Source organism: Neophocaena asiaeorientalis, unplaced genomic scaffold (genome assembly GCF_003031525.2).
Source record: "Neophocaena asiaeorientalis asiaeorientalis breed wild unplaced genomic scaffold, Neophocaena_asiaeorientalis_V1.1 scaffold388, whole genome shotgun sequence".
NCBI classification, from domain to species: domain Eukaryota; kingdom Metazoa; phylum Chordata; class Mammalia; order Artiodactyla; family Phocoenidae; genus Neophocaena; species Neophocaena asiaeorientalis.
Genome location: NW_020172738.1, coordinates 3,989,959 through 4,013,925, shown reverse-complemented (window position 1 = coordinate 4,013,925; position 23,967 = coordinate 3,989,959). Strand labels below are relative to the sequence as shown.

The 23,967-nt window shown below is 37.8% G+C and overlaps 1 protein-coding gene across 1 annotated transcript in view; it reads right to left on the bottom strand.

The window, feature by feature from the left end:
- SPHKAP (SPHK1 interactor, AKAP domain containing) overlaps positions 1-23,967 on the bottom strand; it is a 95,729-nt gene that overhangs the window by 69,678 nt on the left and 2,084 nt on the right. The window contains exon 2 of the mRNA XM_024740528.1: positions 7,288-7,395. Coding sequence (XP_024596296.1) covers positions 7,288-7,395 — 108 coding nt within the window. The remainder of the gene's footprint in view (positions 1-7,287; positions 7,396-23,967) is intronic.

The window sequence follows — 23,967 nt, the reverse complement described above, 5'->3', positions numbered from 1 at the left end:
CTAATAATATATATATTTTTAACATCTTCATTGGAGTATAATTGCTTTACAATGGTGTGTTAGCTTCTGCTTTACAACAAAATGAATCAGTTATATATATACATATGTTTCCATATCTCTTCCCTCTTGCGTCTCCCTCCCTCCCACCCTCCCTATCGCACCCCTCCAGGCGGTCACAAAGTACCGAAGCTCCTTTCTTCATCCACACATTCTTCCTGGTGTGACTGATCTTCTCTACTTTCTGAGGGTCACCCTGAAGACCCTCAAATCTCTTCTCTCTCCTCCTGATCTTGTCAAAAACTCTCACTTGTAATCCAACTACCAGGCTGGATTTCCACTTGAATGAGTAAGAGACACCCAGCATCACCCCCTCCTCCTACCTCCAACCAGTTCCCCCCCACCAGTCTTCCCCATCACAGTAAATGAAACTTCCATCCACCTAGGAGCTTATGCCAAAATCGTAGGACTTATCCTTGACTTATCTTTCCTTTATTCAATCCATTAACATGTCCTGTTTTGTTTTGTTTTTTTAAACATCTTATTGGAGTATAATTGCTTTCCAATTTTGTGTTAGTTTCTGCTGTACAACAAAGTGAATCAGCTATACATATACATATATCCCTATATCCCCTCCCTCTTGCATCTCCCTATCCCACCCCCCCCGTCCCTAACCCCTCTAGGTTGTCACAAAACACCGAGCTGATCTCCCTGTGCTATGCGGCTGCTTCCCACTAGCTACCTATTTTACATTTGATGGTGTATATATGTCCATGCCACTCTCTCACTTTGTCCCAGCTTACCCTTCCCCCTCCCCATGTCCTCAAGTCCATTCTCTATGTCTGTGTCTTTATTCTTGTCCTGCCCCTAGGTTCATTAGAACTGCTTTTTTTTTTTTTTTAGATTCCATATACATGTGTTAGCATACGGTATTTGTTTTTCTCTTTCTGAGTTACTTCACTCTGTATGACAGACTCTAGGTCCATCCACCTCACTACAAATAACTCAATTTTGTTTCTTTTTATGGCTGAGTAATATTTCATTGTATATATGTGCCACATCTTCTTTATCCATTCATCTGTCGACGGACACTTAGGTTGCTTGCTTCCATGTCCTGGCTGTTGTAAATAGAGCTGCAATGAACATTGCGGTACATGACTCTTTTTGAGTTATGGTTTTCTCTGGGTATATAACCAGTAGTGGGATTGCTGGGTCATATGGTAGTGCTATTTTTATTTTTTTAAGGAACCTTCACACTGCTCTCCATAGTAGCTGTATCAATTTACATTCCCACCAACAGTGCAAGAGTGTTCCCTTTTCTCCGCACCCTCTCCAGCATTTATTGTTTCTAGATTTTTTGATGACTGCCATTCTGACTGGTGTGAGGTGATACCTCATTGTAGTTTTGACTTGCATTTCTCTAATGATTAGTGATGTTGAGCATCCTTTCATATGCCTCTTGGCAATCTGTATATCTTCTTTGGAGAAATGTCTGTTTAGGTCTACTGCCCATTTTTGGATTGGGTTTTTGTTTTTTGATATTGAGCTACATAAACCACTTGTATATTTGGAGATTAATCCTTTGTCAGTTGCTTTGTTTGCAAATATTTTCTCCCATTCTGAGGGTTGTCTTCATCTTGTTTATGGTTTCCTTTGCTGTGCAAAAGCTTTTAAATTTCATTAGGTCCCATTTGTTTACTTTTGTTTTTATTTCCATTTTTCTAGGAGGTGGGTCAGAAAGGATCTTGCTGTGATTTATGTCATAGAGTGTTCTGCCTATGTTTTCCTCTAAGAACATGTCCTGTTTAGATATACATTGTAATTCCTTGATACAGTAAACAAAGTCAATGATCTTAATTTTTATTATGTGACATTTTACCTACAACTTATAAGATAGAATTTAGACTCAATTTTCAATCAAAATAAACTTATAAAATGTTTCTCTTTAATAGTTTCAGGATCTAAGACATTGATAAATGTTATGGACTAGGTCTAAGACCTACCTCCAAGTTACTACTGTATTATTTGGCCACACGCTTTAGGTTCAGCCCTCAAATTATTTATCAAAATCTCCTTCTCAGTTTTATTGATCACTTTTCTAGGTTTTGGTTTCTTCCATATGGCTTTCGTGGATATAGAGCCACCTAGTTTCTTTGGTGGCAGACTCTTTTCTCTACCATCCCTCTGTGTCATGCTTCCCAATAAAGTGTCCTTTCTAATTCATTGGCTTCTAGAAGCTTGGGAAGGTTCAGTGGAACTCTCATTTGACTGAGACTCAAAAGTTTTCTCTGGGACTCTTGGATTTTTAAAATGTGTCTGGAGCTACTGCCCAGGGTGAGATGAGGTCACATGGACCAGCTCTACTGCCCCAGTGCAGACTTGCTTTGTCTGTTTTATCTAGAGCTTCTGTTTTGTTCAGTCTGGCTGACTCTGCCACCATTGTTTGATTTTTCAGTTTTATGCAGGCAGCATTTAGCTTCTCTTTGAAAATCGTTGAATAAATATTTAAAGAATATTGCTTAGATCTACATTGTAATTCCTTGAGGCAGTAAACAAAGTCAATGAACTGAATTAGTAGCCTAAACAAGGGTTTCTGCAACTCTGGGCTCAACCTGAGTTTAAAATATTTACATTTCATACTGAAGGATGTAGAGATAAAGGGGCATCATGTCATCCTCAAAAGTTTTAGAGAGGAATCATATATGTGTGTTTACACACAGATGTATCAGTGAATGCATGCACAAAGGAGAGGGTAAAGCTAATGCAGTAATATTTGAGCATTTAGGGAATCTGGGAATTCTTTGCCCTCTTCATGCAATTTTTCTGTAAGTCTAAAGATTTAAAAAATAAGTAGAAAAGTTGATTTTTTTAGGAAAAAAACATTAAAAGTTGTTTGAAAACTTGGTAAATATCTGGACTAGATAATGTAAATGTCTCTTCACAGTTCTATAATTACATATTTCCTTAATCAAGTAAATCTAAATTTTTCCATAGACCAGCTTATCAAGTGGGGTGTTTGTCTCTTCTTTAACTTTTCTATTAAGTTTCAGAATAGACTAGGTCCCACTGAACAGCTGTCAAATATCTTCGTAGTTTTACAATATCATGTATGGAATGTTGAAGGCTGCTTGAGAATCTGATTCATTTATTTATAAATTTATGGCAAATGTAACACATTTTCAAATACCATGGTTCATTGATTAAAATGCAGTCTATAGGCTATAATTTACTTGCGGGGTGATGATAGCCAAAAGTCTTAAAATGATCAGTAAGGAAAGAGTCTGACTGTAACTATGAATAGCAACTATACTCCAATTAAAAAAAAAAAAAGAAAACTATATGTTCAATTTCTTTTGTAAATATGTCTGTTCAAATTTTAAAAAAAAAGAAAGAATGTGAATTGTCAAGGTAATTTTAATGAAGCATTAAACCAAAAGATGGTTCTTGAAATATAAAAAATTAAATTCTAGTAAAGAGCAATAGGGGCTTAAAAAGTAATTAAATTATTATTATTATTATTTTTTTCTGCGGTACACGGGCCTCTCTCTGTTGTGGCCTCTCCCATTGCGTAGCACAGGCTCCGGACACGTAGGCTCAGCGGCCATGGCTCACAGGCCCAGCCGCTCCGCAGCATGTGAGATCTTCCTGGACCGGGGCAGGAACCCGTGTCCCCTGCATTGGCAGGCAGACTCTCAACCACTGCACCACCAGGGAAGCCCTAAATTAGTTTTTAATTTAAAAAAGTCAAGGGTCCTGAAAAGTCCAAATCCTACCACTCATGTTAAGATAATGCTTCTGCTGTTGGGTTTGAACATTGGCTTCCAACTTCATTTTCCTCGTCCACATTTCCCTTTTAAATAATTAGGTTAAAAAAAGAACACGGTGAAGGTTGGTATATGATTTTTTTTCTCAGAATGGCAAATCAGAAATAAAATTGTATAGTTTGATTGGAGAAATCTATTTACAAAAACAAAACCACAGTTTTCATATTTGATATCTTTTGAAAAAAATTTAAGGGTAAATTTCAGGGGCCTTCTGAGTCAGACTTCATGTTTCGCCAGCCTATAGTATTTCTTTTTTAAAAATTTTATTATTTTAAAAAAATTTTTATAGGAGTATACTTGATTAAAAATGTTGTGTTAGGGCTTCCCTGGTGACGCAGTGGTTGAGAGTCCGCCTGCCGATGCAGGGGACACAGGTTCGTGCCCCGGTCCGGGAGGATCCTACATGCTGTGGAGTGGCTGAGCCCGTGAGCCATGGCCGCTGAGCCTGCGCGTCCGGAGCCTGTGCTCCGCAGCGGGAGAGGCCACAGCGGTGAGGGGCCCGCGTAAAAATGTTGTGTTAGTTTCTGCTGTACAGCAAAGTGAATCAGTTATACATATACATATGTCCACGCTTTTTTAGATTCTTTCCCATATAGGCCATTACAGAGTGCCCATTTCTGGCAGCTTCAAACTGCTCTTCACTAAGACACCTCATTTTACCTGTGAAATGAAAGCAGTTCTTTATTGAGATAATGACCAAAAGTTATTTTTGAAGCTTGTTTGATGCTTGAGAACAAACAGCTGTTCTGACCCATGCCCATAACACCCTGAAGTGTTTCTATGCCTGAGATTGTCCCTCAATAAAAATTCTAAATGAACATCTTGAATTCAGAAAACATTGGTCCTCGGAGGCACTTAGTTCTAAGAAACTGCAAATCCAGATACTTGGAGTTCAGTATGATGGATACCAAGCCAATCAAAATTGAATATAAAAAAGTTGGCTACTAAGTTTGATCAGGAAGAAATGAGTTAAAGAAGCAACAATGAACATAGATTGGGGTACCCCAGAGTTATGAATAGAGTATAAAGCAATAAAATATGGGAAAGCTTTGCTACAGGTTCCTCAGAATCTGTTGTGATTATTTGTTAATAGATTTAGATTTGGGATTATTTCATAAGACTAATTTTTTAAATTAAACTTTAATGAAGATATTATTTTAAAATGCAGTTCTATTTTTTAATTTAAATTACAACTTCATTGTTACCCTTTTGTGGATAATTTGTTTTGAAAAGGAATTAAGTACTTTTTCCCTGACCATTTAGTGACTCCTTCCTTGTGTATGGCTATTTTGATCAAGAGATCCTTGTCCTGTCAAGCATTGCTGTTGATCAACTCTATTTTCCTCTAGATAATAGCTTCCCCTCAGCAATGTCCAGCTCTGGATTCTGTTTCTTCTCCTCACCCTAGAAATCTGTGCTAAGTAAGAAAGAGAGAAAGGACTCAGAAACTAAGAAAAAGTAACTACAAGATACTTTTTGAGAGATTAGGGTTCATTTTTCATAGGGATTCTAAAATTTTTTTACAGTTTAGAGTCATGGACAATTTTTCACATTTGTGTCAGTTTCATTTATTATCATCTCTTGCAGGAAAACTAATCTTCCATTATGCCTTTTACTTGTGTTTAGATTTTTCCCCTTTGGGGAAGTATAGAAAGAACCATAATGGCAGTATGAATCAGCTAGCTCAAGCTCACTGATGTCATCTGAAACTATAAAGGGACAAAGAATTAAGGAAGAAAGTCATACAATTTTAAGTCCAAATTTGAGTTCATTGGGATTGGGGGGGTTGTGACTAGAGTTTTCTTATACTTGTGAAGATCCAATGATAATCTTAAATTTGGCTATAAATTTACCATTTCTAATTGTAGATCTGCAATAGAGATTCCAAAAATATAAAGTTTAGAAAAGACCTCTTTGCCCTTTATTACACAATTTTTAGTGCCCCAACTTTGGCGCCTTCTCCAAATGGCAGACTCCTTAATACAGGAGCTGCTTTGATGACAACTTTGACTAGAGTGTAGATGCTGATAGCTTTTACTCTCAATTTCTCTCCCTTTTACAAATCAAAGCTGTGTAATTAGAGATCCGTATCAGCAAATGCCTAAATTTTCCACCTCATCTCAGAATTGAATTTGCAAAGAAGGTATCGCTGTTAAATTACTTGCCACCTAAATCCTTTTTCGTTTTCGCCGAAGATTTTTAACCATCAACTGGTTTTCTGGACAAGGGATTAAAAAGTCCCCAAAATAGCAGGATCAAAATCATTTTGCCTAAACAAAGAGATTGAATTAAGTCTGTTGAATGGACTCTGCTTTCCTTGTGCTATGAGACTGCAGTGTGAAATGTTATACATCCTCTGTCTGCCAGTTCTGGTTCTGCTCATTATATATAAAAAGCTCCTCCATCGCATTTTCAGCTTCCTTTTCTTTCTTTCTTTCTTTTTTTTTTTGCGGTACGCGGGCCTCTCACTGTTGTGGCCTCTCCCGTTGCGGAGCACAGGCTCCGGACGCGCAGGCTCAGCGGCCATGGCTCACGGGCCCAGCTGCTCCGCGGCATCTGGGATCCTCCCGGACCGGGGCACGAACCCGTGTCCCCTGCATCGGCAGGCGGACTCTCAACCACTGCGCCACCAGGGAAGCCCCCCTTTTTTTTTCTTTTAACAGAAATGTTGGCATGCAACTTACCTCCAGGAATAGCTCAGAGCTGATGCTCTCAACTTAGTCATGAGAATTACATTTCTCTCCGCTTTGGAAATATTCTCCCCTAGTCTCTGTAATCATGACCCCATAAGAGCTAGGCGATTGCAGTTAAAATGAAACATATAGTTTTGTAAAACATATAGGAAGCAGACTACTTCATATAGGAAGGAGAAATCACGTTGTTGATTTCTCGTATCAACAATACGCCCTTACATTCTAAGCCACAAGAAATATTTATCTATAAGGACGTCTCTTCCCTTGCAAAGGAGGGTTTTATACGTAAAGCTCAGATCCAGTATATAATATTAAAAAGCATGCCTGTATATTCCTTATGTTGAAAATGCTTTCAAATAATGACTATAACTTATAAGAATGGTAGAACATTTTTACACAGTTTTCATGTTGAAAAATACCTACTAGTAGGAGTTATAAAATATATTGCAAAGAATCCAAGAGCACTCTTGAATAGGCTTTTATTTCTCATCATATGATGCTATTTCTGAATCTTTTACACAGTCAGTTTTGAAAATGAAAACATCGTTTTTCCTTTTCAGAGAAATGATAAGATTAATTTACCTGTTGAAATGAGCAAAGCAGAAGAATCATCAGCTTCTGCCTGTTATTTTGTTAACGCTGTATAAAGCAGTTATGTATTTTCAAAAGGATGCTTTCCAAATCTTGTACTTAATCATTATGTCCTTGGTAGGAGTACATATGCCCGACTCCCCACTTTCTCAGCCTGCATCCCCAGAGTTGTGTTTACTTACAGAAGCGCAGTTTTCAGACCTGTCTTCCACGAAACCAATTTGGCAGGGCGTCCTCTGATTCTGCAGCCAGTAGTCTGTAGATTCCAGCAGGCTGTTGCTGCGGAGAACCTGAGGAACCAAACAAACTTCTCAGTGTTATTGGCAAGATTTTCTATTTAAACAAGGAACTCTTTTCTGAAGAATCCGTAAGTGTTTTGTTTGCCTCAGAGCATCTGGATATTAGAAAAAACTTCCAGGATAACAGCACCTCTAGAATGTGTAAAATATTCAACCAGGAATCCACTTTAGAGGGATACATTGAAGTGAATACTGTTGTTTCTTCTTTCATCTAATTCAACGTCTGGAAACTTCATTGTACCTGTGACTTTTGCATAATTTGCAGTCAAGTGATTTTTTTGGGATATGGTTCAATTGGCAATGGGGAATCAAATTTCATTTAAGTGTTGGAACTCTTTTACATTCTACAATATGAAAATTTTCGATTAAAAAATGTAGTTTCTCCATTTGGTGCAATACTGTTACTGAAATTATGATTCTTTAGTTCTTCAGCTTTGATAATATATCTGTGAAATAGGGCACAGTTCTTCTAGAACACTTAGGATACTATATTAAATTTTAAAATTATTAGGAATAAGTAAGTGTCTTACAACAGCCCTTTCCCTTTTTAGAAGCAGTATGGTAAAGCAAAATCAATTTCAATTCATAAATGAACAACACCAACTGTGATTTACAAATGCCTTGTTTCTGGGCTTTGATTTTAAAGCAATGAAGAAAAATTGCATTTCTGAGCCAAAACATTCTGAAGATTCAATCTCATAAACAAACAAATGACTCAACTTCTGATGTGCCTTAACTCTATTCAAATATTGTATAGGATTTTTCTCATCTTATATAAGATTTCCAATGCTCTCCTGGTACCCTCTGCTTTATCAGGGTACATGTCTGCTACTATTTGACAACTACCTTCACTTAATTAATATAACACATTTAATCAGTTTGGTTAATGCCACAAAAATAGAATGACACTTCAATTACATTTCATTTGCAAGGATTGTCTTCTTTTGTTCTATAAAGATAAAAGTACATTACTTTTTGTCTCTGCATGTTGAGTTAACCAAATATGTCTGACACATTTTTCTATAACATTTTTGTTTCAGCTAAGTGATATTATTACTTTTAAAATATTTTTCCCACTCAATGTTTATTATTCCTGGAGATGACAAATTTTCATCATTCTTTTCCAGAACAGTACAAAGAGACACTTTGATGAGAAGGTAATTGAATGACGAACTTGAGTTATCACTGCAGACTCAAGTTGGCAATGCCAAGATTTTATCTAAACTGTGGTTCTTAAAAGTGTGAGCTGGGACCCGCTAGGGGTCACTGAGATCTTTCAGAGAGTCCAGAAGTCAAACTATGCTTATTATAATACTAAGATTTTATTCACCCTTTTCATTCGAATTATCTCATAAGTACTCAGTGGAGTTCTCCAGGGTCCACACAAGGTGTGATGGTGTAACAGGCTGACTGCAGAAGCAAATAGGAGAGTCTAGCTGTCTTCTTTTAAGTCAGATATTAAGAAGATTTGCTAAAAATGTAAGATGAAATTACTCTTCTCACTAAAGTGTTTTGTTTTGGAAAACATAGGTATTTTCCATAAAAATATGTATGTTAACATGTAATGTGTTTGTTATTATTTTAAAATAATTTTAAAATAATAAATTATGCTTATTTAAATTGTTACTGTTATTTTAAAATTACACATATTTAGAATTTTCTTAGCTTTTTTTCTATGAATTATAACTTTATATAGCTTCTTTAAGTTTCAGTATTTTCATTTCTTTCTATGTGGCATCAGACTTCATCAAAATATGCTGAAAATACAATTTAGTATATAGCAAAAGCTGTCTTTTATAATTTTTATTTTATATTGACGTATAGTTGATTAACAATGTTGTGTTAGTTTCAGGTGTACAGCAAAGTGATTCAGTTTACATGTATCTATTCTTTTTCAACTTATTTTCCCATTTATGTTATTACAGAGTATTGATATGTCAACCCCAAACTCCCAATTTATCCTTCCCTGCCACCTTTCCCCTTTGGTAACCATAAGTTTGTTCTCTAAGTCTGTGAGTCTGTTTCTGTTTTGCAAATAAGTTTATTTGTATCATTTTTTTTGATTCTGCCTGCAAGTAAGTCAGACAAAGACAAATATCATATGATATTGCTTACGTGTGGAAATTTTCTTAGCTTTAATTTATAATATGGAAAATATCAATAAGTATAAACCCTACAATCAGAAGCTTCATGAGGTCCCCCAACATTTTTAGAGTGCAAAGGAAGTTTGATTCCAAAAAAATAAAATTGAGAACCATTGATCTAGACTAATTTTATTTAAAGAAGAAAAAGCTTCTCAGTCCACCTCCTCCACTGCCATTCACTTTTACTTTCAGCATATTTAGAATAGAATTTAAGAGACTGGACATTAGTGATCTAACCGCGTTGAAATCTAAACCTGGTCATTAGTAGCAGGAAGACCTTAGGTGGTTGCCTAAAATCCTGAGTCTAGGTTTCTACACCCGTGAATGGAGAGAGTAACACCCACCTGGTGGTGGGATCATTGGGGTATTCAGTGAGATGACAAGTGTCAAACACTTCAGCATGCAAGATGACAAGTCATCCTCTCAATACATGGTTCTCATTGTTACTATTTGATATGAACTTCAAAGGAAAATAGAAAATTGGAAGCCTTTGCCTGAAATTAGTGGATTGAAAGCATTTCAGATGTATGAAGACAAATTTTCTTCAGCAAATATTCTGACCTAAGGTGTAACTTCAGTTCAACATTTTGTAGTATTAATGGTTGCAGCTACTATTTTTTGCGTGCTTGGAATGTGCTGGGAAATGTGTTAAATTTTTCATATATTTATTTATTACTTTTAAATTTAGTCCTTAGTGCAGTACTATAAGGTAGGAATTAAAGAGAAGGATCTTCATGGCAAGTGTCATTTTGCAGATGAAGACCTTGAGGTTCAGAGAGATTTGAGTTCCTGCCCCAAGCTGCTCAGAGCTGGACTTTGAATTCGGTTTTGAAGATACCAAGTCTGTGAGTGAAATCATTTAACAATGTTGCCTTGCATAACCCCTACAGATGGGTGTGATTTGGGGTATGTTTCTGAAGCGTTATGTGCCTCTAATTTTTGTAAACATAACTACGCTTACTCTGCATCATAATAATGTTAGAGATTGTAAATGGAAGCATCAAATGAACATACCAGTTAAGAATACCTTGCAATGCAGTTTAATAACTCCTCTGACTAAAAATCCCTTCTTAGCCATTTCAAAGCTCACTCCACAGAAATTAGGCCCTGGACCTTTTCTGTATTCTAACATATTCAAGGCACATGTATCATGGTTGCAACAAACTGTGTGTCAACAGGAGAAAACAACTGCCACTTATCGGAGCTTATGAATTATTCCTGTCTTAAGTCAGCCCTAAGAGGGGAGCAGAGTTCAGACACAATTCACTTAGGTCTTCCAGAAAAGTGGTGGGCTGGACTGGCATATTTTCCAGGTGAAACACAGAGAGTCAGAGATGCAAATGCCGAAAGGCATCACCGTGACACTTCCACACTGCAAGATTCCCAAGGCCATGAAAAAGACTGTCTCGTGATGAGGCTGACTGAGAGAATTGTCAGCTACCTAACAGATTTCTCCTGTGTTGAACTTCTCTGATATAGGGAAATAGCACAGAAAGATTAATACGTTGAGTCTTCTACTATAAGGGCATTTTTTGCACCTATTTTAAGCATAAATAATAACTAAACATATACAAAGATCTTGTTCTGCCCTATCCTAAGAGGGGGGAAAAAGTCGACAGCTTTATGGACCTGCTTACTCAGTGGAAAATGCTAGAAAGACTTCCCACTTGGCTATTCCATATCCTTTGGATCCTGAGTGTCTTCTCAATGGTCCGTCTTTGCTTTAGAGGAAACAGAAATGTCAGAGCGAGGAAGTGAAATTTAAAGTGCCACCTAAATCTTTCAATTGTTTAAGAACAAATGTTTTGAGGAGAACATCTTTCATGAGAATATTCATTCACGGTGTAATTTTAAAATGTGAATTTTATTCATCACAATTTAAAGAATAGTTTATTTGATCTTATCAATAATTAAAATACATTTCATTGATATTTAGAGATTATTAATTATTTAATACTTATATTCGTTCATTATTGACCAAAAAATAATACATTTAATTGAGAACTCTCTGGGCTAAGGCCCTAATAGATGTTATCTGAATTAAACTTCTAGACTTACGATGTAGAATTTGAGGGCTAATACGTGAAATGCACTTAAAACAGTGCTTGGCATATAGCAAGTGTTCAATAAACATTTGCTATTATAAAAATTATTATTCTGTTTGCCCAGACTTAGAGGGGTCAATAATTTTCTTGTTAGTGGAGAGCTAGCATTTGAGCCAGGCTCTCTGGTCCCAAAGCCCCCATTAGGCATGGCTCCATTGCAAGCTGGTAAAATTACATAATTTCTCATCCTTGGATTCTACCAAACATATGTCTATGTATTTATCCATCTCTCCCTCACGGGCCTGATCTGGGTGGTCAGGAGCTTTGAGCTCCAGTCCTGACCCTGCTATCTGTGTGGTCAGGCTACCCAGCAGCTCCCAGCCTCCGTTTGTCCTTTGTATACAATTAAATCCTGTGATCTGAAGGGTCATATTCTACATGGAACATCAGTAATTCTCTGCCTTCGTCCTCCTTTCATTCCTTCTGCTCTTCCCTTCCCAAATACATTAAGAGCCAAATAAGCAAAGCAAATAAAAATGCAGGTTTCAATAAACCACTTAGAATCATACGTTAAGCAATTTTAACCCGTGAGAAGCTTTTGGTGTAATGGCTTAGCCAAGCCATTAGGAAAAGAGGAATGCTTGAAAGAAGAATATGTGCTTGAGAATTTAATGATTTTGAAGCTTTATGAATAAAATCTCCCTGCTGAGACAGTCACTGTCTGATGGCAGGGAGGGAAAGAGAAAAACTCACCAGGCTCTCAATGGCTCATTCATTTATCTGCTATTTTTAGCTGCAGGTTCAATTATTTCAGATGAAGAGCTAATAACAAACATGCTGTGCATTCAGTAGTTTGAAATAAGAAGGGCACATTTTCTCTTAAAATTTCATGAGTGTCCTAAGCAAAGGAGAAAGAGTGTTCTGCTCTCTTGTACAGTGACTTTCCTTTTTTATCTAGAGAAGCAAGTTGTAGGAATTATATGGCATGGGGAGGGGATTTTGATTGGAGGGGATTTGATATGACATGGGGAGGGGAAAGTGGGCTCCTGGTAACCTGGACACAGCTCTAAACATTGCTGGGCAGAAAAAAATAATAGTAATTAAATTGGAGAAGACAGTAATTTAAGGTTAGTCACAGAGGTTTGGAGGCAGAGCTGATATTCTCTTCCATCTCGTCACTTACTGAGTGATCTTGGGCAAGTCATTAAGCTTCTGCAGGACTCAGTTTTTGCATTTATTACAGGAGGATGATTACAGGCACTTCAAAAAGTTATTCCAAGGCTCAAATAAGAGAAGGTTCATGAATGACTACGCTCTTAACCGAGTAGGCAATTGATAGGGGATGGCTTTTATTATGAGAATGCAGTAAAGTTGAGAAAACACATTTTCCATCTTAACATTTTCTTGATCTCCGCACAGCACCTGGCAGTTTCTCTTTATTTGTATTTGTGGGGCTCCATTCGTATTTTACCCCTCTCGCTTCTCTCATCTCCTCCTTCACTCAACATTCGGTCAACAGAGGTTCATTGAACCCTTTGGATGCTTGACACTGGGAATATTAAGATGAACGAAATGACTGCTGTGCCTTGGGAATTAAACTCTAGGAGGGGAGAACAAGCGCTGACAGCCCCGTGATAGAGAAAGCAGGTGCTTTGATCAGCACGATCCGTGTCAGAGATCACCCAGGATGGAGTAGCCAGTTCAACCTGCGGAAGGTTGAGACTGTGCACTTGACCCTCGTGTCAAGTTGAAAGATGCATCTGAGTGGTCTGGGGATGGTGGAGAAGGTTGGGAGAACATGTCTCTTTTTCTAACTAGCTTTCCTCTCTGATGCCCTAAAAGGGAGTATCCCCTCTGCATAGGGCCTCAGCGTGTTGCTCTTTCTACCCCTCACAACCCTTTTCCTCGGAGATCTTACTGACTCTCAGGGTACTAATTCCCGCCTGGGGGGATGACTCATTGGTCTACGACTTCATCTTTGACCTTTCTCTAGAGCTTGGCTTTTCACAGTTCTAGCTGTTAGTTACTTTTCTTGGATCTCCTGCTGTCACCTTGGACTCTTTGTGTCTAAAACCAAACCCTTCCCTCCCCAATTCTGGCCCTTAAAAGAAACCTGACTCCCTGACTTCTGTATTTGCAGTTAATGGAAGAACAATTCTCTCCTACCCTGGCTTAAAACGTCTGTGCCATCTGGAATGCCTCTTTATCTGTTTCTAGTCTTATATTTTGCTCTAATTTTTTCTTTAATTCACTTAACATTTAAGTACATGCTATAGACTAGTCTCTGGGAAATACAATAGTGAATAATGCAGACCCGATCTCCACATTTATGGAACTTAAAATCTGGCATGGAAACCCAGCAGTAAATAAAGGAGCACTGAAATACACTTCATACACTTTTAATTATAAATCGTGGTAGGTAGCATAAAGAAATTCAACATGGTGCAGTGATAGAGAACAAAAGAGATGGGATGATACTTGGGAAGGGCAATTAGGGAAGGCTGGACACCCACAGGGTCCTTAACAATTACAATTGTTAACGTTGTAATGGTCTGTCTCTTCTATCTCCTTCACCCCTTGCCTCTCAAATCCATCTAGCTTACTGAAACCAGAATCAGAGATAAGTACTAGCCTTTGAAGACAAACCTGGTTTTAAATTCCGGTTTTTCCATTAATTAACTGTGCAACCGAAGGCGGTCACTTAACCTCTTGGAGACTCAGTTTTTCCACCTACAAAATGAGGTCGGTGTTGCACTCACAATGAGGAATTTTTTTAGCAGACATTAAAAATACGAAACACACACAGTATCTGACTACTTTAGGTGTTCACAAACAGTGAACAGTGAATAATAAATAGCTATTATTATCACAAATATGATTACTGATGTTATGTAATTCTCTCCCAAGCCCTTAACCTCAGTTGATTGATTGACCCAATAAACATTAGCATTGTACCATCTATTCCTACTGGAAACCAGACCAGGCGCTGGGGAACAAGGAAGGACATATTTGCTCAGTGAGCCCCAAATTTTATGGGCTTATTGTCAAACCATGGCCTAGTATTCAAGACAGAACCCAATTCAGCTCCCACCTGTTAATCATCTCATGAATATGTATTAAGCTCCAATGTTCAGGATACTGAACTATGCCCAGTTTAGGTGTTTTCCTGGCTTTGTCTCCAATACTTTCTCTGCACACACCCTCTGCTAGAATCTCCCACTTACTAAAAGAGCTCCAACTTCTAGACTTTATAATGCACATGCTTTTCCTCCTATCTTTCCACCAGCTCCCTGAACTTTTTCCCAGAAGTTCCTTCCCAGCTATCAAGATATAATTGAAACAAACCCCTTTTCCCTATCAAATGTTTCTTCTTCATGATGAAAACAATTTTTTATCTCAGAATTTTGGAATGTGCATGCATGTCTCGTCCTTCCCATTAGATGATATGAGTATTATTTCTGCAAGGCTTTTGTTTTCCTCAGAGATTTTATGGAAAGGTTACAAAGAATTTTTATGTTGAGCAAATTCCCATTTTCTACTTCTGTACTATCAAATATTGTCAAATTTTATTTTCTGATAATTGTAAGTATAATGATGTTAAGAAGCATCAAAGCCCTTAAAGAGAAAAATTTCAAACACAAAATGCTACATTTGCCTAATGTATGTATCATGATTAATGATGGAATGGTGCTTAAAATTAATTGAATAATGTCATCAGAACAATGAACTTATTCTTCAAAAGCAGAGATTTATCGTTCCCCCAACCCCAAACAGGTAGACTCAGAGAAGTTAAGATGTGTTGGGATTTTGAGACATTGACTCTCTCAGCTGTCTGGAGGCTGGAGAGAACCTGGGTTGGCCATTCCAGGGCAAGCGCCTCTGGCCATCTGCTTATTCAAGAGTTCCAAACGAATATTATTTTAAAAAATATGTATAATAATGTGGAAAAGATTTGGAAACACCGTCTAAAGAAATCATCCTTTCAAATGTTGCACTTCATTTTCATGAATGTGTGTTGGAGATAAGGAAAGAAAAAGCAAGAGGAGCGATAAAATGAAGGAAGCCAGATAAGTGCACTAATAGAGTCCTGAGCATCCCTCAGAGAAGAATCTCCAGGCCCCTATTGCTGTTCTAGCCATTTTCTAGGAAACTCAATTAAATTTTTCTTACACAAAGAGATTGTAGTGCGAGCAGGGCAATTAGATTTGCATAGTCAGTGGTAAAGATGGCTGAGAGTTGATAAAAATGATGTCAGGGAAGAACGAAGACAGCTGTTCATCATATATTATTACCTATTTGCTCTGCAATAAACAGTGGTATCTCTACTGCTGGTAACATTTTCTTCATAGAGATATCACATTCCTATAAAATTCACCCTTTTATCAATTACAGGAAAAAAATCTGTAAAAAATACAAACACATGGATGCTAAATAATACGCTGCTAAATAACCAAGAGATCACTGAAGAAATCAAAGAGGAAATCAGAAAATACCTAGACACAAATGACAATGAAAATACGATGACCCAAAATCTATGGGATGCAGCAAAAGCAGTTCTGAGAAGGAAGTTTATAGCAATACAATCCTACCGCAAAAAACAAGAAATATCTCAAATAAACAACCTAACCTTACATGTAAAGCAATCAGAGAAAGAAGAACAAAAAAACCCCCAAAGTTAGCAGAAGGAAAGAAATCATAAAAATCAGATCAGAAATAAATGAAAAAAAATGAAAGAAACAATAGCAAAGATCAATAAAACTAAAAGCTGGTTCTTTGAGAAGGTAAACAAAATTGACAAACCATTAGCCAGACTCATCAAGAAAAAAGGGGAGAAGACTCAAATCAATAGAATTAGAAATGAAAAAGTAACATTTTTCATTTCGTTTTCAAAAGTAACAACTGACACTGCAGAAATACAAAGGATCATTTTGTGTAATTTTACACACTGATTTTATGTTGAGTTAATCTGTGCCTTAGCGAACTTTTTGGAGAACTCTGTAATCTTTTGTTTTCCACTCTGGGATATGATACCTTTTCATTACCTCACAGCGAAACTCTATTGCTTATTTAAAGCACACTGAACTCCTAAAAAGAGACAAGGAAACAAACTGGAAATTAAATTATTGTGTGGAGGGAAAAAAGTGGCATAGAAAACTCAGTGGTTTCATCTCAGTTTCTCAGAAGGTTGAATTAAATGTTAAGATAACATTTTCCTTTTAATGATGATTCTTCTGGCTGACTGCCTGACGTTTTATGTATTTAGCCTCCTTTGACAAAAGGGGGAAACTGTTTCCAAAGTATGAATAATCATGTTTGATTATTCATAGGACATATTCTGCAATGATCATCTGGTTGGATGTGAAACATTCTTGCATTACACGACTGACACCTAGTACAGTTTGGAAATCTTGTAATTGACTATTACAAAAGTATTGGAAAACAATGGAGTTCTTTTAAGGCCTTGGAACTAGCAATTCTCCACTGTCAAGGAGCAGATCAAAGGCATAGATGGTTTGGAAGTTTGGGAAGGAAATACTTAGCAGCGGATCTGCAATTCTTTCTCTCTTTACTGTGGAGAATGGTGGGAGGGAATACCCCCAGAGAAGAAAGGTGACATTCTCATATCTCGTTATAAACGTACTAACCTCAAGATAAACTGTACTCTTATAGCGAGAGAGTCCTTATCTATTGGATGCTTTTAGCAATCCTGGTCGAACTAAGCTTGCTTCTGGGAAATAAATATGAAATATACTGATTTATAAATATTTCTGACAAATGTCACACATGCAAGTAACTGAGTATAAAATGGAAATTTTCATGAACTAAAGGGCTCTCTTCTTTGAAATTAATGTCCCCATGTATGTAATCTGGAGACTTTGTATATTAACCAGGCACAGAGTTTATCCTAATGTGGCAAGAAATGAACTAGGTAGACAGTTTCAGATCTCTCCCTGCTTTTCTTGTGCCATACTCTGTCCTGGAAGTTACATTGTATATCAATGCAATCACAAGAAAGGTATAAGAGCACAGAGGGAATTCAGCAGTATCAAGCCACGCTTGTTTACTTCTGCCACATCACACTTCAGCCAGTCAGCTGGCTGAAGAATGCTTTGAAAGTTGATCAGAGCTTTCTCCACATGAAAATGAAAACCAAGTTTTAGTCTCAAGTATAAAATACAAGAGTTTCAAACACAGATATACTCAGGAAATGCTATTATAGTATAATTTATGAATGGTCTGATTTAAAGAGAGTCAAATTAGACATACATGGAGGACAGCTGATTAATTGCTATTTAATTCCTATTTAGATACAGTATAATGCTGTCATGTTAATATGACCAGCGATGGAAATGTGATTTTTAATGTTAGGAGAAGCAAAAGATAGGAAAAAACGCACGTGTAGGAAAACACATGATGTATATCTAGACCTACCATTGACTTTGTATGATTTTTCTGCAAAGTGTAAATAGTGCATATTTTGCTGTTCGTCAAAGGGACAGCGGATTTGGCTACATATCCCTTGAGTACTGATGTGTGCCTTTGGCTTTTGGCAATTATAAGAAGGTGGCATTTCTCATTTCTTGACTCTTCTTTGGAAGAAGCTGCTGGGAACAACTACCTTCTAAGATGTCAGCATGTGGACACATAATTTGCTAAGGTTCACACCTGCCTCTTGGGTATTCCTCATTCTGGAGAGTGTGAGCCCTCATCTGGATCTTTTAGGGCAGGTCTCCTTCTCAACATGTAGAGATAAGCCTGGTAAATGTGGGCATGCATATGACAGGGCTCATTTTCAGAGATTCATGAGCCAGAAGGCCCCTATGGAGGACTCTTCAAGTTTATCTGAGCCAAATCTTTCCATCCCATTCTGGCAGAATTGAAAAGTGGGCACTTTTATCAGAAGGGTGAGCCTGGCCAGACACAGGGAAGGTGGATGCTGTTAGGACTGGTAGGGAACATGGTGTTTACTGCAGGCTACAAAGCTGAGAGTGTTGTTTACATGGAGGACTGAAGGGAAAGAGAGGAGAACCTTAAGGCTAGTGATGGGGAACCCTGGGATGGTAAGATATTTTAAAGGCCCACAGAGAGAAAAGAGAGTTTTGAATGCCAGATTAGATATTTAAAAAAATTTAGACCCCCTCCCAGTTTTGGATAGAGCTATTGAATACCTAATATAAAGGTTTGGCGTAATTGCAATAATTCAGGAAAAATGATCAATTGCCTTGTTTCAATAGTGCAACATCACCCTCAATTCCACAAAATGTTTTAAGCTATTCTGGGTTTTCAGAGTCCTACTTTTTGGTTAAAAAAAAAAAAAGAAAGAAAAGGAAAGGCACTGCAAAATCATTCCAGGAGTTCTTCACACACAGCAAAAAGGACGCTCAAGGGACGGAGCTGTAGAGAACAGAAGAAGACTAGCATATCGGAGTCTCAAGTCCTCTATATAGCAATTGTTGGCAGGAAAGAGAGGTGGTGTGGAGTCCTGAATAGAAGTCTTGACTTTTGAAGTAAGAAGCTGAATCATGTTCAAACTGCAAAGTGAGCCATAATTGCTGGTTTTCAACAAAGTTTCCCACGTAAGATTACTGAATTGACATTTTCCAAAGAATAAACTCACCATGTAGCACATATAGCGCCACCTCTCTAAAGTTCATTGTGGACCAGCCTGCTTTAAAGGCGAGAGAAGACATTCATCATTTCAACCTGCTTTTGGTGAAGGCAGAGGAAATTAGTCCCCACCAGAGCCCGCATCATCTTTGTTCTGGCCTCAGTGCAACCTTGAAGCCTCCGGGATGTCAGTGTGGCTCAGCACATGAGGAAGTTTCCTTAGGCAGTCAGCAAAATGGCCCCCAGAGGGAATTCTGTGGCTGGCTCTTTAGATGCAGCTTGGCTGAATCTGAACCTGTGAACTCGCTACCTTGTCTCCTAGCTCTTCTCCTTAATGACCTCAGTGACACCACCACTCCTGGATGTCTTGGTTCAAATAGTCAGAGTTCGTGGTTCTGTTCAACTCTCAATGTCATGGAGACCTATTGACCTTGACTTCCAAATGTGTCTCATCAGAGTTCATTTTTCCCTCCTCCCACTGCCTGTATACAGATTCTGCCTCTCTGTTCCCTGCTTCCCTATCCACTTCAGCTATGCTTCCCCTGGCATCCCAGACTCCACTCTCCCTTTGCTCTAAGGAATTATCTTTAGAACTACTATATTAACCATCTTCAAATACCACTTTTAGTAAGACAACTATTTCTTTTTTTTTTAAATGTGGTTTTATTGCTGGACAACGCACACTTTTCTTTTAAAAAATTTATATATATGTATTATATATACATATTATATAATAGATACATATTTTTTTTTCCCCAGCACCACGCAGCATGTGGGATCCTAGTTCCGTGACCAGGGATCGAACCCGTGACCCCTGCATTGGATGTGCAGAGTCTTAACCACTGGACTGCCAGGGGAGTCCATACTGTCTAATTCCTTTCTTAAAAATCTCCCTGTTTCTTCAATGCCCCTGATTACTCCTGCAGGAGGGCAATACAACAAGACACCTAGCAGTTTAACAAAATTTGGATAGGCCATTCTCTGGTATCAAAATCTGAGCCTGAAAATCACTACCAGGTTGCTTGATCAGAAGAGCGTATTTATAGAGCTCTGAGTAGTTTACACTTCAGAGGGAAAAGCCTTGTGTCTTCCTTCTATAGAAAGGTGGCTATGGCTCAATTATGCTGGCTTTGTATTAAATTTTATTTATTTAGTTATATATTTTTAAAAGCCCTTCCTTCCTTTAAAGAAACACTTTCTAGGACTTCCCTGGTGGCGCAGTGGTTGAGAGTCCACCTGCCGATGCAGGGGACACGGGTTCGTGCCCCGGTCCGGGAAGATCCCACATGCCGCGGGGCGGCTGGGCCCGTAAGCCGTGGCCGCTGACCCTGCGCGTCCGGAGCCTGTGCTCTGCAACGGGAGCGGCCACAACAGTGAGGCCCGCGTACCGCAAAAAAAAAAAAAAAAGAAACAGTTTCTAGAAATACAGAATATTATAGCTATTTTCCATCATGTACTTCCTAGAATTAATACTGAGCCTTTTGGCCAAAAGCAGTATAATTCTGACTAATAAAAATGTCTTTAGAGATATGGATCAGATTCTGAAAAAGCTTCTCCGTTTGTATGCCCATGCCTGCACACATTAATTGAATTGCTTTTGTTAATTACATGTCATCAAAATGATATGGGCTTAGATGAAAATGTATATTACAGAGTAGGATGAAACATCAAGGGGCTTCCATTCTGTTCTTCATATGTATCTGTGCCACTGTTGACAGCAAATTTAAGTCAGTTTAAAGGAGGTCAGTCACACCAAAGAATGCTCTTGAAACTTCAGAGAGCTGATCAGATGTCATATTAAGATCAAACTTTGCCTCTGGGAAACTGAAATGTTATCAGCCTGCTGCCTTTGATAAGTCAAAGTTTAAGGTGGATTTAATTAACATGACATAAAAAGAGAAGGCTTTTGAGGTATTGATTCTTCTCCAACAATTCTTTCCTCACATGAATCCTCTTCAGAGACTTGGTTCCACTATATCCCAAGTTACAAATCTTCAGTCCATCAAGTAAAGCATGCATTGAAAATGTCCAGCTATTGTGGAAATATGGCATTGACTATAATGCTTTCAAACTAGAGGAAAGTCTAACAGATACTCAACACAATGAAGGCACAATGCATGCTACGTCCAGATTAGTTTTTAAATTTTACTTACATAAATTTTGCCCTTGTATAAAGATTATTTACTTGGAACTAGTAATTATTGAGCACCAACTATGTGCCAAGGACTTACACAAAACTTTCTGTATATAAACGTCACACCACCCCTAAGACATCTGACTCAGAGAAGTTACATCACTGGCCTAAAATCACACAGTAAAAAGAGAAACGTGGAATTTAACTCAGGACTTTGGATTCCAGGTCCAGCTTTGTTACACAACATTTCACTACCTCCCTTTAGATAACAGATTTTGATTTATTATAGAGAAAATATAAGGACCTTTCACTTAGTGTTTAACAGACATAAAAGGATAACATTTATAATAATTTAGCTCATTTAAAGGAAAGTCTCTATGATTCAGTTTCACAAAGGTGATTACATTTGTCTTGTAAGGAAGAATTGTCCTATGAGAGGAGGAAACATCAGGGAATGTCCATGTGAGATACAATTTTAAGAGATACCACAGAGAGCTCCAGTATTCCCTCTCCACCAGCAGCTCTCTTTCTTTCTCTCAATTTTTTTCTGGCAATATTTGGAATTCTATCATTTAAATGCATTATTTTACATACACTAAAACTTCCCCTGGGTCTTGGTGCTCATTAAATTAGGGTGACGGTTAGCTTACATCCCAACTTGGATGGATTGATGCTTTGTGATGAATGGAATTCTGAAATCATGTCCGGGCGCAATGAGCTCAGTTGTCAATGTCAGTTAAGGGAGGGGGCAGTCGAACTAGTTTAGCAGTCGTAGTAGTTAAGTAAAAATAGATTTTATTTTTGCAGTCACTATTTTATTGTGATTGCAATTTTATTGCTTTACTTTAAGCAATCACTAACACCTCAGTGTGAATTTGTCTGATGACTTTCTTAGCACTTAGAGGAAGGGGAGAAGGAAGAGAAAGAATAATTCTGAAGCTAGAGCTGGGATAATGGTATAACATTGTGCATACCAGGGAAATTTTGAGAGCAAAAGGGGAGTCTATCCACAAAATTCCAGGAGAGTGTATATATAGGCTGTGACTAGATGATATGGTAATCTTAGCTCTGGGGAAAGACTTACTGATAAAAACATATATTAAGGAGTCAATAATTCCTTCAAATAAGACCACCAAAGTCTTTTTCCTGATGATATGGCTTTTTCACAGCTATGGTGTCCAGTGACCATTTTTCCCTAACAAGAAAATTGCACCTGGGTAGGAGTCCCAAAAAGCTTAGACATTCACTGTGAAGCACACGGCACATGAAATACATTCGGTCAATTTGCAATTTTTCAGAGGCTGATTATTCAACTAATGCATTATCTTCTGGAACCTTGTTTCATTTCTTCCACTGATTAATTTAACAAGATATCAGTTCTGATAAGAAGGTTTGATGGGGAAGAAGATGAAGCTATTACATGAAATGAGTTTGGGGAATTACCAATAGAGTTCAATTATCCATGTTACTCTTATAGAAGGTTGACTGACTGTGAAGAGTGCTGATTCAGCTGGACAGCCTTGCTATTTCTAAGACAGAGCTGTCCTTATTCTTTTTGTCACTTTTGTACAGAATATACATTATAGTGCATTTGTGAACATATAGATCCTCACTTCCCCAATTAATCTGTGATTAATGCAATTAAAAATATAATCATGATCACTTAAATCAGCTTGCAGTAATAATAATAAATAATAATATAATAAGTAATAATAATAAAATAAAGGAATAAAGTCTCAATATTCATGCCTTTCACTGAGGGCCCATGTTCCTGATACAAAGAAGAGAAGAAACACAGGTGAGCTACTTTTTTGAAGGCAAGGAAAACCGCTATAGGCCACATGGTGTATGACACATGGCATATATGGCTACTAAATTGTCTTAAACTGCAATTAGTATGTAAGCTTAAGAGAATATTTAAAATGAAAGGAATGTGCTATGAATATTAGAAAAATATTGCCAGTACTCAAAGGTATTGACTTCTCCTGCATTAATTTGTAACAATCCTTCCTAAATTTAGTTGGATAATGTCTTTACTCATTCAAATCTTAATCATACCTCAAAGTCCAAATTAAGATGAACTTGTCTATCTTGAGATATGCCTGTGTAGTTACTTCACATAATTATTTAACTTATTAATTATCATTTGACTTTTCACAAGAGAAACCAGTATTATCTCCCACACTAGACTGTAAATTCTTCCAGACCAGGGGCCGTTTGTGATCTATCCTTGTATCTTTCCTCAGGATGTAACAAAGTTTTAAAAGTATTTGGGTTGGACTGTATGGAATTACCCTTATTTGATTTTTTTTTTTTTTCTTTGTGGTACGCGGGCCTCTCACTGTTGTGGCCTCTTCCGTTGCGGAGCACAGGCTCCGGACGCACAGGCTCAGCGGCCATGTCTCACGGGTCCAGCCTCTCCGCGGCATGTGGGATCTTCCCGGACCGGGGCACGAACCCGTGTCCCCTGCACCGGCAGGCGGATTCTCAACCACTGTGCCACCAGGGAAGCCCCTATTTGATCATTTTTGATCCATAAAAAAGTCAGTTTCATATGGTTCAACCTAATACTAGTTGTTCTAGAAATAACTGTGGAATGAGTAGAATTATATTTAAAACTTTAAATTCATAT